General features: G+C 38.4%; 1 protein-coding gene across 3 annotated transcripts in view; it reads right to left on the bottom strand.

Moving 5' to 3' along the window:
• The window catches only part of PTPRK (protein tyrosine phosphatase receptor type K), a 382880-nt gene that overhangs the window by 62641 nt on the left and 293120 nt on the right, over positions 1–27119 (bottom strand). For all 3 annotated transcript variants that reach the window (XM_058802159.1, XM_058802160.1, XM_058802161.1), the window contains exons 9-13: positions 19679–19788; positions 18286–18487; positions 15299–15404; positions 7557–7830; positions 4677–4713 (exon numbers count right to left, since the gene is read on the bottom strand). In XM_058802159.1, coding sequence (XP_058658142.1) covers positions 4677–4713; positions 7557–7830; positions 15299–15404; positions 18286–18487; positions 19679–19788 — 729 coding nt within the window. The remainder of the gene's footprint in view (positions 1–4676; positions 4714–7556; positions 7831–15298; positions 15405–18285; positions 18488–19678; positions 19789–27119) is intronic.

Raw genomic sequence — 27119 nt, 5'->3', positions numbered from 1 at the left:
GGCCCTTGGATCAATCCCCAACTGCTGTGGGAATGAATTCAGAGCAGTAATGATGGTGGACTAAATGCACACTTGGAGTTGAAATGTTACCACCCAGACCTCTTTATTCCTCAAATCAGATTAAAAAGTCATTTTCTGCCATTTCACAATTACTTCCAGATGCGCACCATCTCAAATGGCATTTTCATCCATCTGTATGAACCAAACATGCATAGAGATAGAGAGGTTCTATACTGTCTGAACTAATAACACAAATGAAAACCACGAGGGAAAATAATGTTGGAATTGATGAAGTTCTTGTTTTAAATGTGGACTGAGAAACACTGGACTTCATTTATTCTCTCTAACTACTTTGTGATAGAGCTGCCAGGTTCACCACTTCTTTATTTACTGCCACAGTAGATTTCTTCTAACTAAATTTTCAATATTTTTCTCTAGCCCACTAAGCAAAACAAAAGAATACACACGAATCAGTGTTAGCCTCAAACTTGGCAGCCTGAAAACTGTCAAAAATGTCAGCTTCATATACTCTGCTTTATAACAGCTCTGCTGTCCCTTCTGTCCTCTTAAATGTATATTTACATGCTAAATAATTTAAAGCATCACTATTCTCTCACCATGTTAGTCCAGTTTCACTCCCTTAGCAGTCGGTAACATTCTAGACTGTAAAATGAAATGCTGATGTTGTGTGTGAGTGGAAACCCATTCAAAGTTTCACATAGTCAAATTCAGCTCCAGGATATGACAGATCAGTCACCAAAATCATCTATTACTCTGAAGTGCACACACCTGCTATTTACTTCAGTTTATCAATACTTTGGTTAGGCAGGTTTGGTTATCATGTATTCATTCTGATATGTGCATGCTATGAACTACTCAATGGTCTCAAGTTTTGCCAGGACATCTAAATTAGACAATAGGAAAAATTTCTTCATGGAAAGAGTTGTAAAGCATTAGAACAGGCTGCCCAGAGAAGTGGCAGAGTCACCATCCCTGGAAACATTCAAAAAACATGTGGGTATGGCATCTGTGGATGTGGTTTCGTCGTGGACATGGTGGATAAGTTGACGGTTTGACTTGGTGATCTTAGGGATCTTTTCCAACTTTAACAGTCCTATGATTCCACAGTTGAAATCTACCTTAGTAAGCTAATAACAGATTTTTTTTTATCAAATAACACATATTTCCTAACTCCATCTTTCCATTCCTATTGAATATCTGACCTGTTATCTCATCCCCTGCACTCTTCTCTGCTCTTCAAAAACAAGATTTTTTTGTTTATCCTTCTTCACTTACTATGTGTGGGAAACCAGATTATTAGTGACTGGGTAATCCTACTATCCAGATTCAAAAATTAACAAGGTATTGAACAATTCAATGTTATTAGGGGAAAAAATACACTGGTCATTGGTTACTGAGAGTTTCTGGATGAGAAGGGGATTCAGCTAAACAGAGGAAGGCAGTATAGGTTAACAGTGTCCAAGGAATTAAAATTGTTCATAGTTAATATATTTTCTGGGCTATATCTCCAACTGGAAATGGTGCTTTATGTATGCTGTACTTACCACCTGTGGTACAAGGAGTTATTTTTAACATTGTTTCAACTTGCTTTCCTCAAGAATCAAAGCTTATGCAAACAGACTGTGTACATGTCTGTAACATTTCATATTCCCTCATCACATCTAATAACTTGGCCTCGCCAATTGGTTCCACTGTGCAGAAGGGCAAAAGTTACTCATTAAGCTCCCACAAGTGCCATGGAAGTAGGTGCCTAGAAAAAGGGGCAATCCTACTGTTAGTCTAATTAAGGACCATCAAAGAATCACTGGCCTTCATCCTTCAGCTGCAAGTACTCAGGAAGCTACTTTTTAAATAGGGGCTGCTCCAGTATTTTCTACCATGAAAAATTAACTCAGTGTATTTCAGTACACCAGACACTGGCATGTCTCTCTGTTTACTCAAAAGCATTTTTTCAAGGCACACCAAGAAGGAGCAGCAACATTCTTTACTCATGATTTGGCACCATCTTTCAGATGATCTGACACTTCCGTGCATTTGTTATCAAAAGCACATGACAGCACTGCACCTGGAATATACAGACCAAAAAAGTACAAGTGCTTCAATTTAAATTTGTTGATTTCTGTTAGTTTAACACCAATAAGCAAAGTATTCCATCAATTCCCAAAGGTAGAAGGCAACCTTGGAAATCATAGGAGTGAAACCCATAATGCATTAAAATACATGGAAAGCATGCTGCTAGGGAATTGTCCCCCCCATCCAAAAAAATTAGTTAGGGATGAATTTCTCCAGCACATTGCTGTCATAGTTTTTCCATCTTTACGTCTTATTGGTGTGAATATTCGCAGTAGATAAAGCAGATCCTCGAACAAGATAGAAATAAGAAAGTAACTTTGCTGTTAATATTGAACTTCACTACCAAGGAGATTTTGTCTTAATGCGCACCTTTTCTGTTGTCCCTCCCTACTCCCTTCCAACACAGCTTTTTAAAATTTTTAATGTCTTTTCAACAAGTTCAAGGCAAAATTCAGTTTGGCCACCTGTAGGCTGCTTCAAGTCACAAGACATGACACAGAACTACACAATACATTTATAATGGAATACATAGTTTAGACAATTTCTTAGATTTTAAACAGGTAGATTTGCTTTACTGGAGTGCATTAGGTAAGGTGAGACAGTCCCTTTTTCTGATGAAGATATCACAAATATAACCAGACATTTCCTACACCAATAATTCAATGTGATCTTACACACTACAGAAAACCAAACAAACAAATCAGGGCAACCAGATGAGCATACCAGTATATTAAGTATACTTTTCTTCAAATATAACATATTATGGTATTATTATTATGATGAAAACATGGGAAAAAATCAGTATGAACTGTGAAAAAATACTTTAGAATACCAGCATAACTCATTTGAGAAATGTGAATGTACATAATGTGTACACAACGTACACAATATGACTCTGAAATGATGATTCCTTATTAAATGTATTCCTGCAGAGGAAGAGAAAGCATTTGTTCCTAGTGTTGCCTCCCCCTGCAATTCACAGCCAGCAATTAAAATAAGTCAGAGAAAACACTGGTTTTTAGGTCCATTTTCAAGGAATTTAGCACTGATATATCAGGCAACTCAGTTACTTCAGGGAAACCAGTCTTCAATCAGAGTGTCAAGGGCAATATATAAGGCACAAAGGTAACAAACCTCGTACTTATTTTGCCTTTCTTTCAGACTGCAGCCATCAGGGGGAATGTGACTGTTGCAGCAGAGGAAGGTGTATAAGCAACCACCAAGGGGTCTCTTGCTACCACAAACATTGCTTTGAGATTGGGGGAATGCGTGTGGTTAAGCAAAAAATAATTTCCTCATATGACAGGTGAATTCCCCTCCTGTTTTATTATTACTATCCAGAAAATTTATGATGAGAGAGACCATTGTTTTCCCCTTCCACAGTCCTGCAATATTTTGAGTTATTTCTGAGCCTTTCAAACTCTCCCTAGACCCAATACCAGCAATACACGCTTGTGGTACATAAATATTTTTTTATGCAAATACATTTTAATTGAAACATTTAATATTGCCAGGTAAACATAAGAAACATAATGCTGATGTACTTTTTACAGAAGACTTAGCTCATGGTTTTAATTTCCTGTTCATATTAGCATACCTCACTTGATGAAAATGCTAACACATATTAAAAAGTACATTTTTTTTCTGGTTTCTCAAGAAAACATTTGATTGCTACCATCTCATTAGAGACATCACCTTTTCATTTGAACAAGATTTAAATTGAGGGAAGTTATTGAAAAAATGGGGCTGATGTGCCTCTGCAGTGCTTTAATACCTGATTCCTCCTATCTAAAGTTCTTTTTATGCTGAATATCAATATGCAATTAGAAAGACACAACATAAGTGCTGGGCCTCTGCAGAAGACTCTTTGGGCATTTGTAAGCTCCTTGCTTGTTTAGCTGCCAGAGCCTATCAAGCAACTGGCATAATCAAGCCACCAAAACGAGTGGCTATAAATACAGCCAAAGCAGGAGATAACAATAAACAGAACAACCAAATCCTCGTTTGACGATGAAACAATGTTTTTGAGTGAGCAGTATGTGATTAACCTGCTGTATATGGGGTCAACATGATTTATTCTCACAGCTATGCAGTCAGCCTTAGTCCTGGAACTCACTTGCTGTCAGAGAGGAGCTTTTCTCAAATCAACCATCTCCTACGTCTCGCTAACACTTGGAGCTCTTACTTAGGAAAATTAACTGTCATGTCCTTCATTTAAATTATTTCCACCCCTGCTTGAAAATAATTGTTAGTCTAACAGACAGTTTACCCATGTGCACTTTCTTCTCTCCTGTCCATCTATCTGCTGCCTGCAATGCTTCAGCAGTCTAAAAGCAGATCTTGAAAGCCACAGACAGAAAGAGGGAATAAAGAAGTGTCCTTATTTTGATGAAATTCTGTGTATTGCTAGAACAGTACTCTCTTGGCTCAATACCAAAGAATAAAAAGCAGCAGACCATTACATTTTAACACAATCGAGTGGCTCAAAATAGAGGGATAGTACTGGCTTTGCTTTGAACCTTTAATAGCAGCACCACAATTCATTTAAAAAGCTACTTTGTGAGTGGGGATGAACCTCTTACCTTTTGTAGCTATTCGAACACACTGAGTTTTGGTTTCCTGTTAAGGAAAGAAAAGTAAAGAAAATAGTCAGATCAAGGGCTTTTTCTTGCCCTCCCCACTCCATACATTCATCTTAGATCTACTGATCAGCTGATACAACCCAATGAATTGGCTCAGGGCTCTGGGCTTAGCAGGGGTAGAGGCTGGGGAATTTTGTCTTGATTGGAATGTATTGTCCAGGATGATAATGGGGAGAAAAGGTGTGGGACAGCCCAAATATAGTAAAATTTCAGGTTATTCAAATCAAATGGAAGTCATGCCATAAGAATACAAAGAGAGGATGCAGCAGGAGAAAAAGGGAGGAGTGGCGCTCAGATTTATGTCACAGCACAAAAATCCTGAGCTTGTGTTGACCTGAAACAGCAATGTGCAGCAAAGATACGTTTGCTCAGCACTGTCTCCAAAATTATGTCTTGCTACATCCTGGCACTCTTAAAGAGTCACCTGAAGCACACAAGCAACACATTCCCTCATGCTTCTGGGTGTGGAATAAGCACAGATGCAGCTCAGATATCCCTCCACACATGACACAGTTAACTACAATCTATATTGTCTGCCCAGGAGACAGTGATTTGACAGCAATGTGCTTCAGAAGATGTTGCACATGCAAAAAAAATTTCTGTGTAATTTACTACTCTCTCCCCTCAAATTTCAAATTGCTGAAGTTTGGTGAGCAATCAAAACAAATTGAATTAAAACAATTTATTTGGTTTTGCACGGTTTGGACAACTTGAACAGACAAGAGTCAATCATAAATGGGATTTCTGACCTTACTGTACAATGCACAGTCATTTTAAAAGAAAACATACTGAAATAGCATAAGGTTGTGTGAGCATAAGGTATTAGATCACTCTAAACAATATTAGCATGTAATTTGAAAATATAATAATGACAGTTTCACTCTATAAAATATGCTTACTCTAATCCTCCATCCCTGAATACATCCCCTGGCATCTGTCTCCTCTTGAAGATTCAAAAGCAACAGGTAAAATATGTAGATGCCAGTTTGTAAACACAGCTTGTAAAGTGCTAGCAAAACTCTAAGCTGAAGCACTGTAGGTGTTCAATAAGGACAATTTTTCAATCAAAATGAAAGTTCCACAAAGTTTACTAACATATTCCTACCCATTCTCCCTAGTTACTGGATTTACTTGTCTGTTTCTGTTCAATATGTCTGCGAGGATCAGAGTAACCTCCTCTCAACCCTACCATGTACTTCAGAACCTACTTTACTTCCCTCTGCCTGTTTCAGATCCCACTGGTTTACAGCAAAGCATCTGTTTAGATATTCTGCAGTTCAGATGTTATCTTCCAACCACTAGATCTCTGTCCTGGCAGAATGTAGTGCAGTTCCCGTCAAAACCTCCCCCTAAATCCCTGTAGGAACAGAAATTTGATCCAAAGTTTCAAACATAACAAAGAAATCTGTTTTAGGATTTCACAAACTGAAATCAAGTTTAAGCAAAAAATACTGTGTTCTCTCATTTTCTACTTATCTGTCAAAATGTAAAAGCCAAAATAAATATCTAAATATATTTTGTACTTTCAGTTTACTTTTCACTCCCTTTTTTTTTCCCCTCAGTGAATGAAACAGATTTCTTTACAATGCAGTCTATTGGAAATCCACAAAAACAAAGGGAACTATTTTTAGCAGGTGAGGGAAATATGGATGGGTGTCTAGCAGTCACCTTTTATTTTGCTTTGTTTGCTTCATATAGGTCTTTAAATAAGAACTGAAAAGAGGGAATGGTCTACTGAATGAGAAAAAAACCTCCAGTTTTCAAACACCCTTGTACCCATTCTGACTTGATGTATATCCAATTTTCATAATCATAGGTAAAGGTTGAAATTTCCTTCAAAAGACTCCAAGGCAAGGCTGCCTGTTAGCAGGGATTTGTTTAGTCACCAGAGTGATCCAAGCATAAGGAAGAGTAAACACTGCTTCTGCTCCTTTCCAATGGTTCTGCTAGATATCAGTGATTATCAGTCTAGCCTTTCTAGTTCCTGTCTGAACTGCATGGACACCTCAGTTTTCTAAACTATATATCCAAATATTAAATTTTAAATACCTAAAGCTTCTCCGTCTACCATATTTTCCCTTCTCACCAATCCTTTTCTGCTCCCTCATTTTTCATTTACAAGAGGAAAAACCATTCAAAAGCAACAGCCTGGGGCTTGCAGAGCCACAGTTGCTCTTTGTACCTGGAACCTCGGAACCTCTCTCCCTGACACTTCTCCTCCTTCCATATGCACACAGAGCCAGCAGCAGCACTCAGCAGCAGAGTTAAAAAGAAGCACCCAGGAGGTAATGAAGGTGAATGATAGCCATAATTGTACTGCACAGCAGTGCTGCAAGCCCATTGTACACTTTCTCAGAAAGACTCTCAAACTCATGGTGGGCCAGCAGTTACTTTTGCTCAAGAAAATGTTTACTTTTTATTTGATGTCCAGTGCGAGAGTCTTAAATAGTTTGCAATGTTTTGCTAGCCCACTGAGCAGCCCACATCCTCTTTAGCCTGCAGTAATTTAATCTGAAGAGTGCAGGTACTGAGAACTGGGGAAAGCACTGCGGATGTTATTTACCAAGGAGACAGTCACAGTCCTGAAATTACTTCCCTCAGACAATTACTATGAGATGCATTAAACTCCCATCTAGTAGCAGTTTCTGTGACACAAGGCTGATGTGAAATGTGAATGGCACACCGCCATGCTGTCACAGCACCAGGGGGATTTCAGCCACGCCACTGCCAACACCTCCCACGTCCGACTCCAGCAGCCCTAGCTGTCACCACAGGCATGTCTCTGCCTCCTTGCAGGAGCCAGGTGCTGTCAGCACTTGCCTTCTCCACGCTGCTCATGGCCTGGAAGTAGATGTTGTAGCCTTTCCGAGGAGCCAGCGGCGGGTTCCAGAAACCTTGGTACGTCCTGTTGTCACCCACAGTAAAGGGGGCTGGCTCTGGCAGGTTTCCTGGGGGCAGCTGGGCAGCAAAGTAGTATGGTGAGCCTCCACTAAGGGCAGTCTGATAGGTGACAGGGATTTGGTAGCACTCCATGGCACCAGTTTCTCGCTTTGTTCGATGCGGGTGCAGCTCTTCAACAACAATCTGGTAGGCACTGGTGAGAGAGAGAAAAAAAGGACAAGACAGGAGATGGATGCAGAGAAGAAACAAAGGCTGGAAATACAGCAAAAACTGTTTATTTCAGCTGTTGGAATGAAGCAGCATCCTTTTGTGTGCGTGTGTGTTTGTGAAAAACAACAATACAAATCCATACATGACCTCTTATCATTACTTTCCTTTAAAACTTTTTTTCTTTTAAGAAACACACTAAAAAATGTGTTAAACTGCAACAGATTAAACTCTTGGCTGATCAGAAGCAATCTGAAGTTAGCATTTTCCTTTGAAACAGTATTAGAGAAAGCTGAGCTTCAAGTCCCAACATAATGGCTGCCTCCAGGCTGTGCTTGAAGCACCAATTTGCAGTTGTCATATCATTAGAGACAGAATGTGCTGACAGGCTTCTCCACCTCTTGACCTTGCTGTGGCTTCTATCTTGGCTCAGAGCTATGCAGATCTAAAGTACAAGTGACATGCTGTAATACAAGCACAGATGGACAGAAATCTGTCCATTCCACTGAACGAGACTGCCTCATTCCTTTACAGTTGTCAATGATAAAATATTATGAATTGCTGAAGCAGAGAGTATTCAGCCCATCAAAACACCACCTCAACCTCCTAATAACTCTGTTGAAATGGATCATGGCTTGGTCACTTTTCAAAATCACCTGCTCAAAATAGAACAGGTAATTATAATTCTTTCTTCTTTAGAGGAACTACCTAACTGCAGGATGCTACCAACTCATTATCAGCTTCCTCTGCTTTTCAGAAGTAAAGAATTTACATAGTGAGAGCAGAAGGCAATCCTTCATTTTATAAGAAAAAAAAGAGGTTGGGGGATTTTAAGGCATGTAGACAAGAAACCTGAAGCTTTTGAATTAAACTGGCAGACTTGTCTGTCTTGGGTTTGCTATAAAGCTTTCTAAACTGAAAAGGTAAAACTGAACGAAATTCTCAAAGTGTCACTGCATTGCTGCAAGGACTCTGAAAGGCAAAGGCAGTCCTCCTCCTTTCAGAATTTGTGCAGCAGCATTAAATTATTTTGTCAATTTTCTCTGCTACTGCTGCTCAGAAAACCCAATAACTGCAGTGGCAGAGATAAAGTATGATACTAGAGAATGGAAGAAAGAGGAGAAGAAATAAAATAGGAAATTAGTTTCATGTCTTTCCTAAGCTGAAAGAAGATGTTAGCATACCCTTTTCCTAGTGTGTAAAAATTAAGCAGGAATGCTTCTTTCCTCCATTTCAATATGCCCAAGAAGAATATAGAAAGTCATTTCAGTTTTGAAAGTCCAGGTAGAAAGAAGAATGTAAAAAGAAAAAAAAGTTAGACCTGGGGAAATTTATTTCTCATAAACTGACCATGAACTGAGCTCAGTTATACATCACCTTCTGTGGTAGCCTCTTTGTATTAACCATGTCCAGTTAATGGGGACTGTACCAACAAATCACTTACACAAAACCCCTGTATATCCAGTATATTTCTTTATGCTTCAAAATAAATGTACTAGCAAAAAACCCCAAAAGCACTGATATTTTAAAAATTTGACAGGATGAAAAATATTTTAAAAATTTTTATTTATAATGTCCCAAGGTAAGAAATGACTACTGGCATTCATTCCCTCCTTGGCCTGGCCCTGGACCCAAGCAGTGTAAAAACACTGTTTCAGAATTGGGCAGACAACCAGCAGGAGAGCCCTGGGACACAAACACCACATCTCTGCTGCCTGAATTCTGCAGTCTTCTCTCATCAGGTGCCAGTGGTCTGGGACAGACACAAATTCTGCTCTCAGAAGTGACAGAAGAGCAGGAAACTTGTCTGTGACACCCTGGGAGCTTCAAACGAGAAAGCCAGCAGGGACAAGGAAGGACAGTGCAATGCCTGCACGTGACAGAAGCAACAGTCTCCTGGAACAGCCTGGTTTGTCACACAGCTCTGAAAATGAGACACACCACAGCTAGCAAATCAACCTCTCTTCCCCCCTCCATTTTATAGAATAAGGGATAAAAGGGGTATCTTCATTTTAAGGCATATCTCCTTTTTGAGAATAAACTCTCTTTGGAGACAAAAAATCCAATATGAAGGGCATGAGAATCAAATTGGTAAAAAGTCTCTTTTTATAGCCTTCTTTAAAAGAACACTGATTTTTGAATGGGTTATAAAAGGTATGGCAAAATTTTAAGCATAAGACCACAATAAAATGTGACAGTTCTAAAAAAACTTTCAACTAAATTAATTTCTATAAAATATAGTCCAAAAATGCTTTTTGGACCCCTACATATGAAAAGCTAAAATATGCAGAAAATAAGACCTAGATATACATATGGTAGTCATCCACTTACAGAATAGAAAAAATAGCAAATGACAGAAACTGTTTTAAGTCTCCAACAAAGCTTTATTTTTATTTTTTTTTAAATGTAGTTTCACTAAGTACATTTAAGTAAAAGATCTGCCAATCCTCTTTAGATAAGTGATCTGGCAGTATTGTTCATGCAGCATTACAGGCTAACAAGACATGGAGGAATACAGTAGTTTACCTCGGGGCCCTTTGTCATACTGTTGGAATCCATAAAGTTAGAGGGTTTTTAGGAAATGGTTAAAAAAGTATAGGCCTCAGACTGACATTTTATTAGCATTGCAAATACAGCAGAAAAGTTTCCCAAGCAGTGGAGCATACGTGACAAATAACAATAAGCCTCTGTAGAATTAGCCTTAAGATGGCAACAAGGTTATTTAGTGTATATCTTTAGAAGGTTAGCATGAATAGAGCTCTGTTCTTTGTCTCTTATGAACCAGTCTTTGTTTTAACTACCATTACGAGTGTTTTATAAGATTAGATAGAATGCTTGTCAATATGTGTTGTTCTATGTATGATTAGATGAAATCTAGGCTGAGATAGTTTTATGCTATGCTGTAATGCCACACCTCCTCAGCATTCCCTGTGGATCAGCGAGCTGTTAACATCCTATCTCCATTGTCTAACAATGTTCTGAGACTGATGTGCTGAGAAAAAATAAAAAAGCTCTTCACTGGTCTAGTTTGTCCAGCGTTGTCCATATCTAGACGTAAGTGCCGCGACAAGTGAGTTCCTTTTTTAAGACGTGAGTTCCTGACACAATTAAACCTATATCTTCCCCTATCTACCCTTCCCCCGCAATAGAAAACTTTTCTGCTGTATTTGCAATGCTAATAAAACTTCAGTCTGAGGCCTATACTTTTTTAACCATTTCCTAAAAACCCTCTAACTTTATAGATTCCAACATGATACCATCTGTTTAAAGCCATTTACAGCACACTGCAGTGGCTCCAGAGCAGCACTGTTACTCTGTGTGCACACAACAATGCTCGGAAAGGACACCCTGCTGTAACGTGTAATGGAACAAGTCAAAGCTAAATTTGTAGCTTGAAAAGTGGGGTGTTCACTGGCTGCAAATGTGTTTTGATATCAGGTATTAGTGAAAATTTAACTATGTACTCTGCTTATCCCTGTGTCTTTACATATAACTAATCCTACCTTCAATTATCTTAGATTTTCTATACTTTTTTTCTTTTCTGTGCTGGTGAGAATTCAGTTATTGAGAGTGCTTTTTTATGACAGGAGCTGAGGGAATTCCTACAACAGAATTTTTTCCTCATCTTTCCATACAACAAAGAAAGAGTAAAATAGGGAAATAAAGAGACAGGAGTGGAAAGCTTAGATGACAGTATTCCTTCTTCTTGATGACTAAAATAAATTCTGAGCTATTCTGAAGAGTAATAAAATTTTCAGAACCTGCTACATAAGTCATCAGGATCATAAAGGCCAAAGAGTTGTCTGAGACAGCCAGGTAAGCAGAGAAATTTTGAAGATACAGCACCTGAAGAGCTCCTCACGGAAATTTTCCATGAAGAAATTATTTCTCATGACAAAACCTTTTATAGTTAATTAAAGAAAACCCATACAGTACCTTGCTATCAACCAAGACAATTGCAAACAGGTGAAGGAGGTCTCTGACAACATCGTCCTTTTTATCCCTGCCTAAAAATTCAGGATCCAAAGAGATATAGCAGTGGTGAATGTTGTTCATGCTTTAGCCCTATTCTGACTGGACTTTAAATACCTGCTAGACATTTCTTTCTATGTGTCTAGGGGAGATACATCTTTCTCTCCTTTGACAAGCACCAGACTGACTGACGAGCTCAAGTTTCAGTCCCAGCTCTTGGAATTCTAATCAACAATGATTGTTTTAGTTGCTCCCTGCCATGGTACCCTTAAATAATCTTGCTGCAAAATGAAAAAAACCTAATTCATTTTAAGGAAGTACAAGAAAACCACTTTAACAATCAAATAAAATGAATTTAATCGTTAAAAATTTACTCTGATTCTGATGTACACTCTTTGTAATCCTTATCTGCAGTAGGATTAGAAAACAAAAAATTGTTTTTCTGATACTCAGTTAGGAACCTTCAGGAAAAACTACAGCAACAAATCACATCTTCAAATGAATCACCGAAGCACCATTGATTCTCCTGACTGGAATCTCATCCACAAGATTGATGGTGAAACTATACGCGCTTCAAAGTGAGCCTGAGCCATCCAGCTTTGTCTCCCTTTGCATTTCTGGTTTGTAATTTTGTTTTTAAACTCCGGGAGGCCATAAAGAATGCCAGGGATTGCACAATAAAACCTGACAGTGAAGGTATGATTAGAGCCGTGTTAAAACTGTGACAACTAGGGCAGCCAGGCAGTGTCTTAAAGAAATACTGCACATAGATTATACTTAAGATAAGGAATATCTGCTTGCTGAGGGGCTGTGCCTCTTGGGAGGATATGATGGAAATCTGATCATGGCATAAATCCATTTATAAAAGCAAAAGCATATCAGACTGAACTTTTTCCCATTTTTTTTCTTTTCCTATTATTTTATTTTTTTAACATTAACCTATTGATATGAAATGAAATGACCATCTACAGCTCCAGAGATTACAGAACTGGGTAAAAAAGAAAAAACTTTTCAAAAAGCCAGCTGTATTATTCATGGTCAGGGTAAAAACAGCATCTGAGTCCCTTCTATTCCATCACAGCTGCAGGCACGGTGATCCATTTTTTCCCCACCTACCTAGTAACACTCATTATGGCAGTAATCCAGCTTCTAGAGGAAACAAAATTGCAGTATGGATGGAGTGATGGAGTGAAGCTTCACTAAAATATATCATAAAGTTTAGCAAAATGCATTGAATCAATTCAGAATTTCAGTGTGCTACATTTATCTCCCTATTAAGAAGCTGCAGAAAAGTACCTGACTGCAATATGCATAGCTTCAAAAAAGGCAATAACACCATGCCTTCTGCATTCCCCTGGAGAATGCTTTTCATTCCAAGTAAGGAATAAAACACCTGGTTGATTTTAAGAATAAAGCCTAAGTCTCCAGTTATGGTAAAGGACTTCTTGCCTTGGCCTCTTCATGTTAGAAACCTGATGTTAGGTTTTAGAAGTAAGAAAGAAGTAGACTTCTTTGAGAACACAGTCAAACAACAGTTATTAATACTCCGTGAAACTATCACTATCAAACCTATTAACGTTTAGTACATAGGTCCTTTCTGCCATCTTCATAGGCCACAGTGACACGCTCATGCCGTTGGACTGAGGATGCTGTGAGGAAAACTGACAGAATAAATGTGAGGTTTACTCTGCAGGTTTACTCTGCAGCAAGTTCCTCATCTCAAGTACAGAGCAGAGAAACCAGACCTTCTTGAGCTAGGGTGAGTAATTTTCTAGCCGCATGAGTAATTCTCTAGCCACATCTCATCATGCTACCAGTTCAAGAAAGAACCACCCCTCCAGGAGAGAGGCCCAGGACCCAAGATTGACCCCCTGAAGATGTGTGGTGGGATTGAAGGTGGAAGCCTGCTGCTGTCAGCGCAGGTGTGCCCTGGAGCAGCTGCTGTAAAGACGATGTGCACCACTGCCATCAGCAGATCCCAGTGGCATCCAGGGGGGAAGCTCTGGGCAAGAATCTGCCTCAGCTCCCTCAGGTGGCCAGACACAAGACTGAAAGGATGTGGCATGGATTATGTGAGAGACAGATATCACGTTTCCTAAACAAGGACAGCTTTCATTAAGAACAACAGCAGGACACCTGGAAGCCTTTAAAAGCACCTACAAAGGCATATAGTGAAGCAAGTTTAAGCACCTGAAGATTTGAGAGCATTTTCAGACCACCAGTCTGAATTCCATGGTATTAATTTTTAAAAAATCCATATTTTAAGAATTCAAGTCTTGTACTGAAAGCAGCCCTGTTCCCCAAAAATCCTAGGTTTGCCCCATAGCAATGTCTCAGAAATGAATGATACGTGAGATAACAATTTTAAATATAACACATGAAAATCTCTTATAATGGAGAGGAATATGGATTATCTTCTATGACAGAATATAAATAAATAACTTGATAATATCAATCATAAGAGCGATTATACAATTAGCACATAAAAATTCATATAGGTAGGTGACTCATCCCCCACAACATCCATGTAAAACATACATTCCTCTCAATGGAAATAGACTTAAGAGACAGTTAATTTTCCTCTGCTTTTAGGGCTTGGGCATGTGACTTGGCATCAGCTGAGCGCTGATAGAGGACTTAATGTAACACAGAATGAAATGCATTAGCCTGTGCTTCTCTAAAATTTCACAAGGGTAATAGCATGAAAACCTTCTGATGCTCAGCAGCTAATTAACCCCCAATTAGTCAACCCTGCCCCTGAATATTGCTGATGCAGCCACATCAGTAAAATACAAATGGAATCAAATAATATCATAAAATTTTTACACTAACAAGTTGAAGTAAAGATCAGGATGGGGACTAATCTTCGCAAACAAAATTAAATTATCTCTCAACAGAGAGCAGAAAGGGAAAGACCCCTCAAAGTTAACATAAATGAAGCATTTTAATATGATTAGAGAACATGCCAAATAAAATTTAATAGCTTGCTACACGAATCCCAGTAAGAAGCGCTCTCAGAAGAGAAAGGTGAAATAGTTTGTATTCATCACTATTATTCTCCCATTTCCCACAGCTTACAATTTTCCAATCACACATATATGCTATAGAGTAGCTGACTTTGAAGCACTGGAGTGGAAGTGTTATTTTGAAATCTACCTTCTGACAAACACCTTTCAGCATCATATTTCAGAGGCACTGTGAGAAAGTAAAATGAAATTATAATGGCTAGAAGGTAGTTCTGGGGACCCTATATCAAACAGGTCAGGTAGCTGAATGATTCAGGCCATGAGTATCTTTAAAAAAAAACCCTGCCAACCCCAGAATTTCTTTAATTACACATATATTGGCAAACTTGGTGTAGGTAAGAAAAAAAATAGTGATCTTAAATGAATGTCACTCAGAAATGAACAGCTCTGTATACAGTGACATAACAAATATTCAAATAAAAAATCAACTCTTTTGATTTCTTTTTTTATTTTTACCTGATAGGTGCACCTTTGGCCTGTGCAGGTCTCAAGAGTACAGTTATTGTAGTAGCAGTTTCATTGAGAGATGCATCCACTCCTTCATAGTCTGGTAAAGTGGGAGCTGATTAATGTTGAGGGAATGAAAAGAACAAGAAACAAATCAGTGAAAACATTTAGAATTTTTATGAGGTTGTGGCTGCTTGGATACAGAACAAAGAGACATTCTTTATCAGCCATGTGAGTATTTTTAAACAGTTTTTCCAGACACATTATTTTATTGTGGCATGAATGGGATTTAATGAAAAAATGATAACACTATCCCTAACCACTTCCCATCAAATCATGACACCTCTCAACTTGAAACAGTTTTATTCAAGAGGGAGAGAAATAGAGGGAGGAGGTGACTGACAAGAAACCCTAAACTACAATAAAATCCACATTTTTTGCAGCAATTTTTCTACCCTGCAAATAAAACCAGTCACCATGTCAAAGACCCAGCTTCTACCATCTGCCTTGAACAATTTAAGAGCCTTCCATATTTCCCCTTAAACATATTGGGAAACAATGCCAATATCAACCAGTGTGCGGGAAAATTGGACTTATATAGACATGCATCTGTGGGCTAGAACTGGATCAGGGAATCCATTCCCATGCCTATTCCTATCAATGGACAGCCAAGCTGTTCATTAATCAGCTTCAAAACCACTATGAAAGAACAAAATCAAAGTCAAAACCAGAAGTAGTTCAGGAACTGATTCACTAATGGGCTGTCAGGCTGTCACGCCTCCACGGCAGCAGTGTTTGTTGTGGGTGGGATGGCTAGTGTTGGCAATTACTTCAACCATCCACCTTTAATCTGCTGCCTGTTGCAGTCCTCACTGGTAATACTGCTGCTGACTTCAGCCCCAGTGCAAGGAAAGAAACAGGATTTTCTGCGAATCAGAAAAGAATATATTTCTAAAAATTGCTAATTTTTCATAAGTTTGAAAACTATCTGCATGTTTGTGTTTTTTTAAATATGTGGCTGTATCATTACAAAATCATTAATGAAGCCTGTATATTTCCAAATGAACTTTCAAAAAAGATGTTTCCTAGCAGGACATGAATCATTTGAGTCATGATAATTTTACAGTACTATATCAATAGAGAGAAGAGCTCTGAAAGATTAAAAGCCTTGCTTCATTAGTCCTAGATCCTAGATGAACACAAAACCTGCTCTTATTTCAGGAAATAATATTTTATAGAATTAATGTTCATTTAATGTTAATTTTAAAATTACTGCTTACACCATGTTCACTAGAATCACAGTAACCACCTGTAAGCTTAGTTAAAAGGAATCATTTCAGCCCTCATTAAATGAAAGTTAGCATTTTCTGAAACATGCATCACTCCATATAAAGTACCAGTCATGCAGAGCAGAACTGGACAACAGTTCAGCCTAAAGCAAGATAGAAAGAACAGGCTGAAGTTCAGATACAAGGGGTGTCACAGCCTGCCTTTCAGCTTTCCTAGCATTAACCACATCTTCCCAAATAACAAGATACATACTCTGTCTAGAAAGTTGTGCTATAGTGGATTCTGGACAAAACTGCCAACATTTCTGTGTGGAAAAAGAGGGCATATCTGAAGAAGCCTGAATTCACTGTAGTTCTAAATAATCCAAACACATCAAGGAACTTTTTTCTCAAAATACTGAAATATCAGACATGCCAGCAAGATATATACCTTTTTTCTTTCCCTTTTACTAAGAGGTTAGAAGACAAGCATGCAAGGACTACACCACTATAATATTTGAAAATTTATGAACTACACCACCATAATATCTGAAAACTTATGAACTAGAATTTCTTGTGAAGAAATCCTTAAAACAACCTGAGTAAAATATCAGACTCCAAAACAATCTAATAGCTACATGAACATAACAGAACACATCATTGGTGGTTTTTGTGCATTGGTTGTGTTGTTTTGAAGGGACAGGGGTATGAGGAGTGCTAGTACTTATGTGCTGGGGTGGAATTTCATTCCAGTTAGTAATGACAACTACAGCATTTTATTTGCTACATAATTCAAGGAGTTCTACCTTGAATTTTCTCACACTTTGATTTATGGGTGTGTTTTCATGTACTGTGAGGAGACTATGTGAACTGTATCCCACAAAAATCATAGGTGCATTCTGTTACATTATTAACTTCTCTTTACCAGACAATCTGAGTTTCATTATGACAGATAATGAGGAAAATATCCTGCTTTGTGTTGTTTAAATATGTAAATGGCTGACTTCTTTGATCTTTGCCAAGCTCTAAAGTCACCATGTCACAAAATCAAGTTTCTCTGAATATAGCATTGACTTATCTTCCACTATCAACTGCACAAGCCACTATCTTATTTTTTGAGAATAACATTAAATTTGACAAAACATTTCATTTGACATAACTCTCTTCCAGAGTTTACAGTGCATTATTAAGACAAATAATGTCAAAGTTGGTGCACTGCAATAAATCAATAAAGGCACAAGGAAGCAGACCTATGTGAATCTGGCAAAAGAAATTCACACATTGTCTCAACTTCCCTGACCCTGTTACAGCTGTGTGCTGTGAGTAGAGTCACCTTCAGTGAGTCAGTAATTTTCTGCACCTGACTTTACTAACCTGCAAAACAGATGCAGTTCTTAGCGACCTGTGGAGTGTTGACAGGCCTAATTAATTAAGGTTTACACAGCACTTCAAAATCTTTGGATGAAAGTACTGTATTACACAGAAAAAACAGTTCACAACTACACCTGAGCAATTTTCACCTCATGCAAGGATTTATCCCTGAACGTATGCTACCCTGTGGTGAGTACACCCAGAAACATTTTAGTAACATAATTTCTTAACATGGTAGGATTTTTTGTGGTTTTTTTTTTTAAGCATTTCACAATTTCTCAAGTCATACAAAAATATTCAAAAGACATCTCCCTTTCCCCTTCCCTGCTTTTTCTTTACGCTGCTCTTTGTTTTTACCTGAGATATTGGTTGTTACATTGATGGTAGTTGCTGGTCCAAATCCTTTGACAGTACTTGCACGTATGAAGAACTGGTAGGTAGTACCAGGGTGCAGGTGAGAGAAGACGTGGTGTGTGCTGTTCCACAGCTTGGATACTGTCTGTGGAGGTCCTGCCACTGGAACTGCAGGGTCAAATGACTGTATACTGCTATAGCTCACCTGCGGAAACAGAAATTTTTGCAACAACTCTTAAAAGCTTTGGCACAAGGGATTTAGGTTAGCTTGGCTGGAAAGGAAACAAAAGACACATGATCATCTAGCTACCCATTTATCTTGGGGATACCACAGAATCATATAATCATTTAGGTTGGAGAAGATCCTTAAGATCATTGATTCCAACCATTAACCCAACAGAGTCAAGTCCAGCACTAAACCAGTGAGGATTTCACGTGTATTATTGAAGAGTTTGCCTTACTTAAAAGGCTATGCAGGCACCCTTCATCATTACTGCTGGATGACACACTCCCTTGCTGGTTAGAGAATCACCATGGAACACTGTGAGTTTCACAATTTGATTTCTCTGTAGCTGCTCTCTCAGGGCTAATGTCACTGTTAATCCACTGCTTTTTGCATCTGTTTCCAACTAAAAATTAAGGAAGCATTTATCTGCTTTAATCTCATTAATCAACTGCTTTTACATAGTTTATGTATGGAAAATTTCACTGTTACATTCCACTGAGGGGAAGTCATCAAATAGCTGAGGGGGGTTGAGCTGCCCACCTGGTTTAATTCCCACTAGCTTGTAAATTTAGTCTACATTAAATAAATAAATATATAGATTAAAAAATTTAAGGGGTTTTGTTTGGTTTGTTGGTTTGCCTTCCCATAATTCACTAATATGCAAAGTTATATCTTTTTTCTTTTAAAAGAAGAGTGCCAGAAAGTGTGGTGTTTGTTGCTCAAATCAGGTTGTGTTACCTGCCAACATCCTATGGAGATCCCCAGAAGGCTCATAAAGTAAATACACTTTAAACAGAATTCATATGGAGTTTTTCTTAAAAGGTGATATCTAAAAATGTAACAAGGCTAAAAAAAAATTGCCCCAAATTTCATAACCACCTTATTTTTCATGTAACCTTTGAAGAAAATTTTGTAGATCATGGCTGTCATGGCTTTGGAATGGTATATAGCAAGAATGAAAGACATTTAAGGCACTTGACAGGGATGGACAGTCATATGCACGATAATTACAAATTTTGAATATATAACCACAGAAAATCATGTATTCAGTAAATGAAAGGAGCATACTATTGAATAGCTGCTTAAAGAGCATAAACACCCACTGTCAGCCACCCCTCTTGATGTACCTCCCTAGCCCCATCCTATGCTTGTTAGGTGTCTGATGATTACCTCATACTGCGTAATGATGCCATTTGGATCCACAGGTTCCTTCCAGTTGAGGAAGATCTTATCTTCAAAAGGAGTTCCTTTCACTGATTTGGCAGGTATAGGGCCTGGCACTACAAACACAATGAAAGTTTTAAAAATAGAAAATTCAAGAGACAGAAAAACTAAAGAGATGACAGAACATCCTATTAAAACCAAAAGTGAGCATGTGTCTACTTTTATTAATATTCATTTGCATGCAAAAGGCAATGGTAGAGAGTGTGAAAAAGCACTTCAAAGTGTATTTTGTCATTTGCAGTGCAGAGAGAGCATGAAGTTGAAACATTAACGTTATCCCCACATACAGTTTTCAAAACTCCATGCAAAGTCAAATTGTCTCATAGTATAGCCAGGGGAAACAGTTCAAGCTAGATTACAACTTCAGGGAACATCACTGAACTCTGTAATAAGCGTATCTTAGGACAAGGACTACACGGTTCTAAAATTCTTTTAAATGGAAAAAAAATCAAAGGCAGGGAAGAGTTTCTGCTACACAGCTTCTTCCAAAGGAGAGAAATTCTTACAAAACAGTTTTCAATCACATCTTCTTAGATTTGTTGTTTTAGAAGAAATCCTCATTTAAAAGAGAGGGCTGAACATGGGGAAACACACAAGCTTAGCTGCCATTTCTTTCAGCCTTTGACCTCCTCATGTGCAGAAGGATCAAGACTGCTTACTTCAAATCTTTCCAATAAGAGATGTTTTCAAAGCTTTGAACTGAACAACACCAAGATCACCATACCTTTTTTTTTAAAAAACAAAACCAATATCCCTGGTGTAATAACAAGTTTGAAATGTCACCTCAGGCCTCTTTGCCCAAGTGATTCACAGCACCTAGTAATCCCATCAACACCGGGCAAGAGCATTTAGTTATCTCCCATTACAGCTTACAAGATATTTTTGCCTACACATACAATTCCTTTTTATCAGAGCAGCTCACCTAGATTTGAACACATATACGCTGAAAGAAGGGGGCAAGCATAAGGGAGCGCCTGGAGAAACTCTGAACCCAATGAAACACCTTCCCCCTCAAAGAGACGAAGTTGTTCAAATTTGCAGTCTTTCATTCTAAAATGTCATTTCTATTTAATATATTGATATATATTTCTGTCTCCTTCTAATAAGCCTATTTTCTCCAATGCAACTTTCAGTGAGCCTTATGCATGACACTCCTTAGATATTCCTTGTGAAAGCAGACTGCAGTTTTACAAAGAGCAAAAATAAATTAAAATCCAATGGATCAAAGGAAGCACCAGCTGCTGTGCTAGCAGCAGGAAAGTGTGAGTGGTCTAGCCCATCAGTGAAATTTATTTCGGTCTACATGCAAACTATAAATGATGATCTTATCCTCGGTACAATCAACATAACTTGGCACATTAATAATGTATTTAAGTAGTCAAAACAGCCCAGAAGTAAATAGGTGAGAGCTTCACAGCTCATCTAACTGCCATAAGAAGGCCTAGGAGAAGTTATCTAAAATCACAGTCTGGTGCTTTTCTTCAGGGTCCCAGGACATACCAGGCAGTGGATGAAGGCTGACATGCAGTGACAGCCCCTCTGCGCTGTTTGTGTCATTGAGAGACTTCCTGTAGGCAATGTTTCATTTTTCAGGGGAATACCCTACAGTATTTCCTCACATCTCAAAAGAGGTATGAATGTACCCTGATCCACATGACATTTTCCTTGGGAGAAGCATGCGCGATTTATTGTGCGTGCATGTACATCTGTGTTTGGGAAAGAACACAGGTACACACCAGGGCAAGTACACAATGTATGAAATTTGACATTAAACCACATCAAAGTATCTGAGGTTAAAAGAAAACAGACATGATTGCTCAAAAATATGCAAAATACTTTTTGTAAAGTGCTTAAACAAAAGAAATGTTTGATATTCAGTTGAAACTGGGTGTAGGGCTCTACATTTGATGGTTGCATAAATCCTCCTACACCTTTGGTTTAAACACCAAGGTGGGAGAAGCCTCTAGGCTCATCTCATTCCATGACTCTTTTCTTCTCCTGCAATACAAAGTTTGATGCTTAAGGCAGCAGAAGCAATGTTGAAGTGACTGGAATTATGTGATCCCAGTTAGTTTCATGCTTCTCTTCCCTCTGGCATGGGACGGGTACAAGAACAGAAGATATCACAGCAATGAACAGCTTGCTTGGAATCCCAGTCCAAAAAGGTCATAAAGAAAAAGAGAGCAAGCATCCAGAGAAAGAGAACAGTAATTCCCACAAACCTCATCCCTCCCCACAAATTCATAAAAATTGATGTAGGGATTAACTTAAATAATTTGAGAACTCAACTGGAATTTAAAAAAAAAGACAAATAAAAGCTCAAGTGCCCAGAAAAAGGAATATAAATTAATATTAGTTTGAAGGACATATTTTGATGGTCTGAAGTTATTTTTTTTCCTTTCCATTTTCCAGTTTAGCCACAGTAAAAATGTCTTTTAATTGCATTGCTTTACCAAAAGGGTAAAGGGAGTGAGGAGAGAGAGAAAAGCAGAAGTAAGAGAATTTGTTTAAAGAACAGAATATCTTCAGGTTAGTCAAAATAATTCCTTAGCATTTTTGTTAATTCTTTTATGTCTTTGTTATTATATCAGTATTTGTTACAAACAGACATTTTAAAAAGGCCAAAAATAGTAAAAAAAAAAATCCCTAAATCAGCAAAAAAAAAAAATATCCCTGAATCAGCAAAAAAAAAAAAAAAAAAAAAAAAAAAAAAAAAAAAAAAATCCCTACCAACAAAAGAACAAGGAGCTAGGTAACCTGTTGGTAACCCTACCCAGAAGACTCAAACTACATTTCTCCATGAAGGGAGCCATTGCTGTCTATTCCCTGCAACTCCCAGCAAGACTAAGGACCTCAGAAATTCCTTAAACTTCACCTTTCCAAAAGAGTGGTAAGAGCCCTCTTTTGTAGTGGATTGACTTTGGTTGGAGGCTAAGTGCCCAGCAAGCTGCTCTCTCACTCCCCTTCTCAGCAGGACAGAGGAGAGAAAACAAGATGGAAAACATTTAGTGGGCTGAGATAAGGCAGATTACTAAAGAGGGGGAAAAAAAAATCTGAAAAAGCAAAAGTTTGCACATGCATAAGCAAAGGGGAACATTTAATCTCTACTTCCCACCAGTGAGCAGTGTTCAGACACTTCTTAGGAAGCAGGGCTTCAGCATGTGCAGCGGTTGCTCCAGAACGTAAAAATCGTAAAATAAATAATTTTCCCCCATTCCTTCTCCCTCCCTTAGCTTTTACATTTGAGCTGACATCATATGGCATGGAATAGCCCTTTGGGTAATTTGGGCCTAGCTGTGTCTCTTCCCAGGATCTTGCCCAGTCCCAGGATCTTGCCGGGGGAGAATGTTGGGAGTCAGCACCGACGCGGTGCCAGCCCTGCCCAGCAGCAGCAGAACCCTGGGGTGTTATCAGCACCTTCCTAGGCCCCAACACAAAGAAAATGAGCTCCAGCTCAGCCAGAACCAATACACCTTTGCATGATATTTAGCAAGGACTTGGGTCAAAACCAGCCACATATATGTCATCCCTGCGTTGATAACCGCTTCCAGAAAACTCCTCACAAACAGCAGCAAAGGCTTTCCTCAGGCTTGTGTGAGCATTTCCACAACCTCCATCACTCACCACAGCACATTTTGCTGACTTCCCAGCTCCCATTCTTTTCCTACATGAGCTCCCACTCTTTCCTTTGGACTTATAGACAGTTTACACTTAAATCAAAACACACAAGACCATTACTAGTGTGTTAAGGTGAAGTATGTTACTTAACATAATCATCTGGATAATTCAAAAAGTTTAAGTAGATGCTAGACAAGTAGAATTCAGACCTTTTGGCCTCTGCACACTCTCTTAAAAAAGACTCTGATCTGCTGACCTTGTGAAGTGTGACCCCACCATCTCTCAGTGACAGCAACAGTAAACACACTTTCTTTCCCATGTATTATTCTATGCTAAACTTCCAACAAGTCAGGATTTACACCTTTCTGAAGAACTGAAATAATTTAGGTGGGTTTAAATATATGGATATCAGAAGAGATTTTGAATTTAAGCAAAAACAAACCAAATCAAGCAAAACAGTAAAACAGTATACAAACATAAAATGCATATATATGAAAAAGTAAGATAAAAAAAATTCAAAGGGAATCTCAGCAAGGTTTTATAGTGCAAACAACACAAGCTCTTCTTTCATGATTTGCGTGCATCTCCAGAGCTCTTTTAATAAAACTATATATTCATATAGTGAATAGCTGATAATATTTTCTTCTATATGCATGTGGAATTATAGACTTTATAAATACTATGCATAATGAAAGTACAAACCATCAATCTGACATCATACCAATTTATTTTAGACCAATATATTTGCATTAAATTATGTCACAGTCACAAATAAATTGTTATTCACAAATAGTGTCACTTAAATGTTGTTCTACATGGTCTTAACAGGAAATTTATATTACAATACATTATTTCGGGAAAAACAATGTATTAACTGACACCAACCACTATAAAAATGAATTTATATTGTTTCAGTTTTCCTGCTACAAAATAATGAAAGTGTATGTAAACAGAGTATTTTTATTATTATTATACTCTGTGAAAGCCATGCACAGAATTACTGTGCTCTGTGGCAAAAGTTATGTGCAGAAAAATGTAAGGTTATATTGGGAAAAATTCTTTTGTTGTAATCAAAAAGGGCAGCATAATGGCAGCAATCTTACAGCCTTTCTCTCAAAGTAGAAGCTCATTTTCAGGAGATGGTGACAGTTAATCTTTCCTAACCCCTGTTCAAATGCAACCAGAAACAAAAATGGTTCACCTTTCCACTGGCTTTTTCTGAGGGATCTGCTATTTTTACTTTACACTTTACTACAGCTGGAGATTAAGTTTTAAATAAAAGAAAATTTTGTTTATTAGAAATGAAAACGAAAACCAGAACTGCTCTTACTGGTCTTTACCATAAGAACATTTGCAGAAAAAGTGGTGACAAAAATTACTTCTTCGGAAATCCCTCAAGTTAGACTATTTGCAGTAAAGAACAAAAATACTATTGATTGTTAGGGAAAAAACCTGATTTTATATTGACAGTGGTGTACATGCTCCCCCTGACATTTCCTTTGCAGCCCCAGTGTCATAGTTTAAGCCCAGCCAGCAGCTAAGCTCCACCCGGCCAGTTGCTCACTCCTCCCTCAGCAGCTGGATGGGGCAGAAAACAATGAAGAAAATAATAAGAAGAGCAATGATAAAATAATTAGAATATATGTAACAAACTCTGTGCATTGCAATTGCTCATCACTCACAGACTGATGCCCAGCTGTTTTCCCAGCTGTGAACCCTGGCCGGGTTTCACCCCAGTTTATACACTGAGCATGATGTTCTGTGGCATGGGACATCACTTTGGCCTATTTAGGTCAGTGTCTGGCTGCATCCCCTCCCAGCCTCTTGTGCCTTCTTGCTGGCAGGGCATGAGAAGCTGAAAAGTCCTCAACTCAGTATAAACACGACTTAGGAACAACTGAAATATCAGTGTTCTATCAACATCATTCTCATCCTAAATCCAAACCTCAGCACTGTCCCAGCTACTAGGGAGAAAATTAACTCTATCCCAGCTGAAGTCAGGACACACATTTAGAGAGTATGCAAAGCATTTCACTCTTCCTCTTTATTTTTTGTCTTCTAATTATAACATTTCCTCTTCCTCTGCTGTTCCCCAGAGTGGCAAGCCTGCTGGACCTCTCCCAGGAGCATGAGTAATGATTGGACAGTTGGTGTCTTAACCCTGCATCACAGCTCTCAATATCTCTGCACGGGGCAAAATGAGCCACAGACTCTGAAAGATCAGGGGACCTCATTTATGTCCAATGAGCACATGCTTTGCCCCAGACCAAAGCTCTCTTTCACTTTAAGCCCCAAAATGGATTCTCCTATTCCAAGTGATCCTTTTCAATTAGTTGTTTGCCTACTGTTAGGTGACACACTCCCTTACTGGTTATAAAATCACCTTTGAACACTTTGAGCTACACAATTTGCTTTCTCTGTAGCTGCTCTCTCAGGGCTAATGTCACTAGTCCTGTTAATCCACTGCCTTTTGCATCTGTTTCCAATTAAAAATTAAGGAAGCATTTATCTGCTTTAATCCCGTTCATCCACTGCTTTTACAAAGGGTCCCTCTGAGTTGGCAGCACTCTGGTCAACATGCAGCTCCAAAAACACGTGCACACTGATGATTCATGCTAAGTGATAAATTCACTGCTGATTATTGTGCTTTGTCTCAAAGTGCCAAACACTGTCCTTGCCCAGCATGTATGCAGCCCCAGGTTGCACGAGCCTTCCTCTACTTCCTTTATCAAATTCTTCAAACAGTGCACATCTTGTGTACAAGCCATGAAAAGCACTGAGTCCCTGTCATAGCACAGATAATGCCAAGTGCCTGTGTACTCAGAAGAGCTTTTTCCAAAACTAAGTAGCTGTGTGGTTTCTCCCCAAAGTGAAAAATGTTTAGCTTTTAAAACACACACAAATTTCCTTCTTTTCCAAATTACCCTCTTTTTACAAAACTTTTTTAACAGCGTCTCATTCAGGGGTTTTATTTTTACATGAAGTACAACTTCCTGGAAGTACAAAAATATACTTTAAAGATTAATTCCATCTTCCCATGCTAAATAGAAATACTGAAACTACCAAGTATTCAGATCTAGCTCTGGTCAGTAGAAAGACTGTTTTCAGACTGTCATAGTATTCCTGGGCTTTGCTATCTTGCAGATACTGTAATTACATGTTATTAAAACTTTTCTCATTGGTCAGCCACAGCTCCAAAGAACTGAAGTACAGCTTTTGAATCTTATCTCATTCTCCTGCTAATTATTTCTTGAGTTAACTCTGTTCCAGGTATCATATGCAACTGAGTTAACACTGACAGATCTGACCATTTCTGAAAGACCCCGAGCCCTGCTGCACAGCCTTACATAAATGTGAGCCTTTGTGAAAAACAGGGATCCTTCCTGTCTCACAGAAGAGCCTCAAAAAGTCCAAAGTACTCTGCTTTTAGAAAATCCTAGAAGTTCAGAAAAGTGTAAAGAACCTAGCAGAAGGGAGGAATTGACATGAAACATGTAGTGAGATGAAAGGAAAGGTTAAAACACAACAACTGAAGAGACAAAAGGGACAGCTTGGAAGCATGGGGAAGTATGACAAAAACCAGAAGATGAGGGCAAAATGGTAGAGGGGAAGAGAGATAGGAAAACATGGCCTAGGCATCTCAAACTCTAAGAGTCTATGAAGTTTTTGCTTGTTTAGCAGTACCTTATGGAAAAAAAACACCACAGCATTGGAAAGAATCCCACACTACAGAAAAACTAACAAAAATTTAATTATCAGTTGTCATCTG

Source organism: Ammospiza caudacuta, chromosome 3 (assembly GCF_027887145.1).
Source record: "Ammospiza caudacuta isolate bAmmCau1 chromosome 3, bAmmCau1.pri, whole genome shotgun sequence".
NCBI classification, from domain to species: Eukaryota; Metazoa; Chordata; class Aves; order Passeriformes; family Passerellidae; genus Ammospiza; species Ammospiza caudacuta.
The sequence above is the reverse complement of the archived record's forward strand: the minus strand, read 5'-3'. Positions and strand labels throughout refer to the sequence as shown.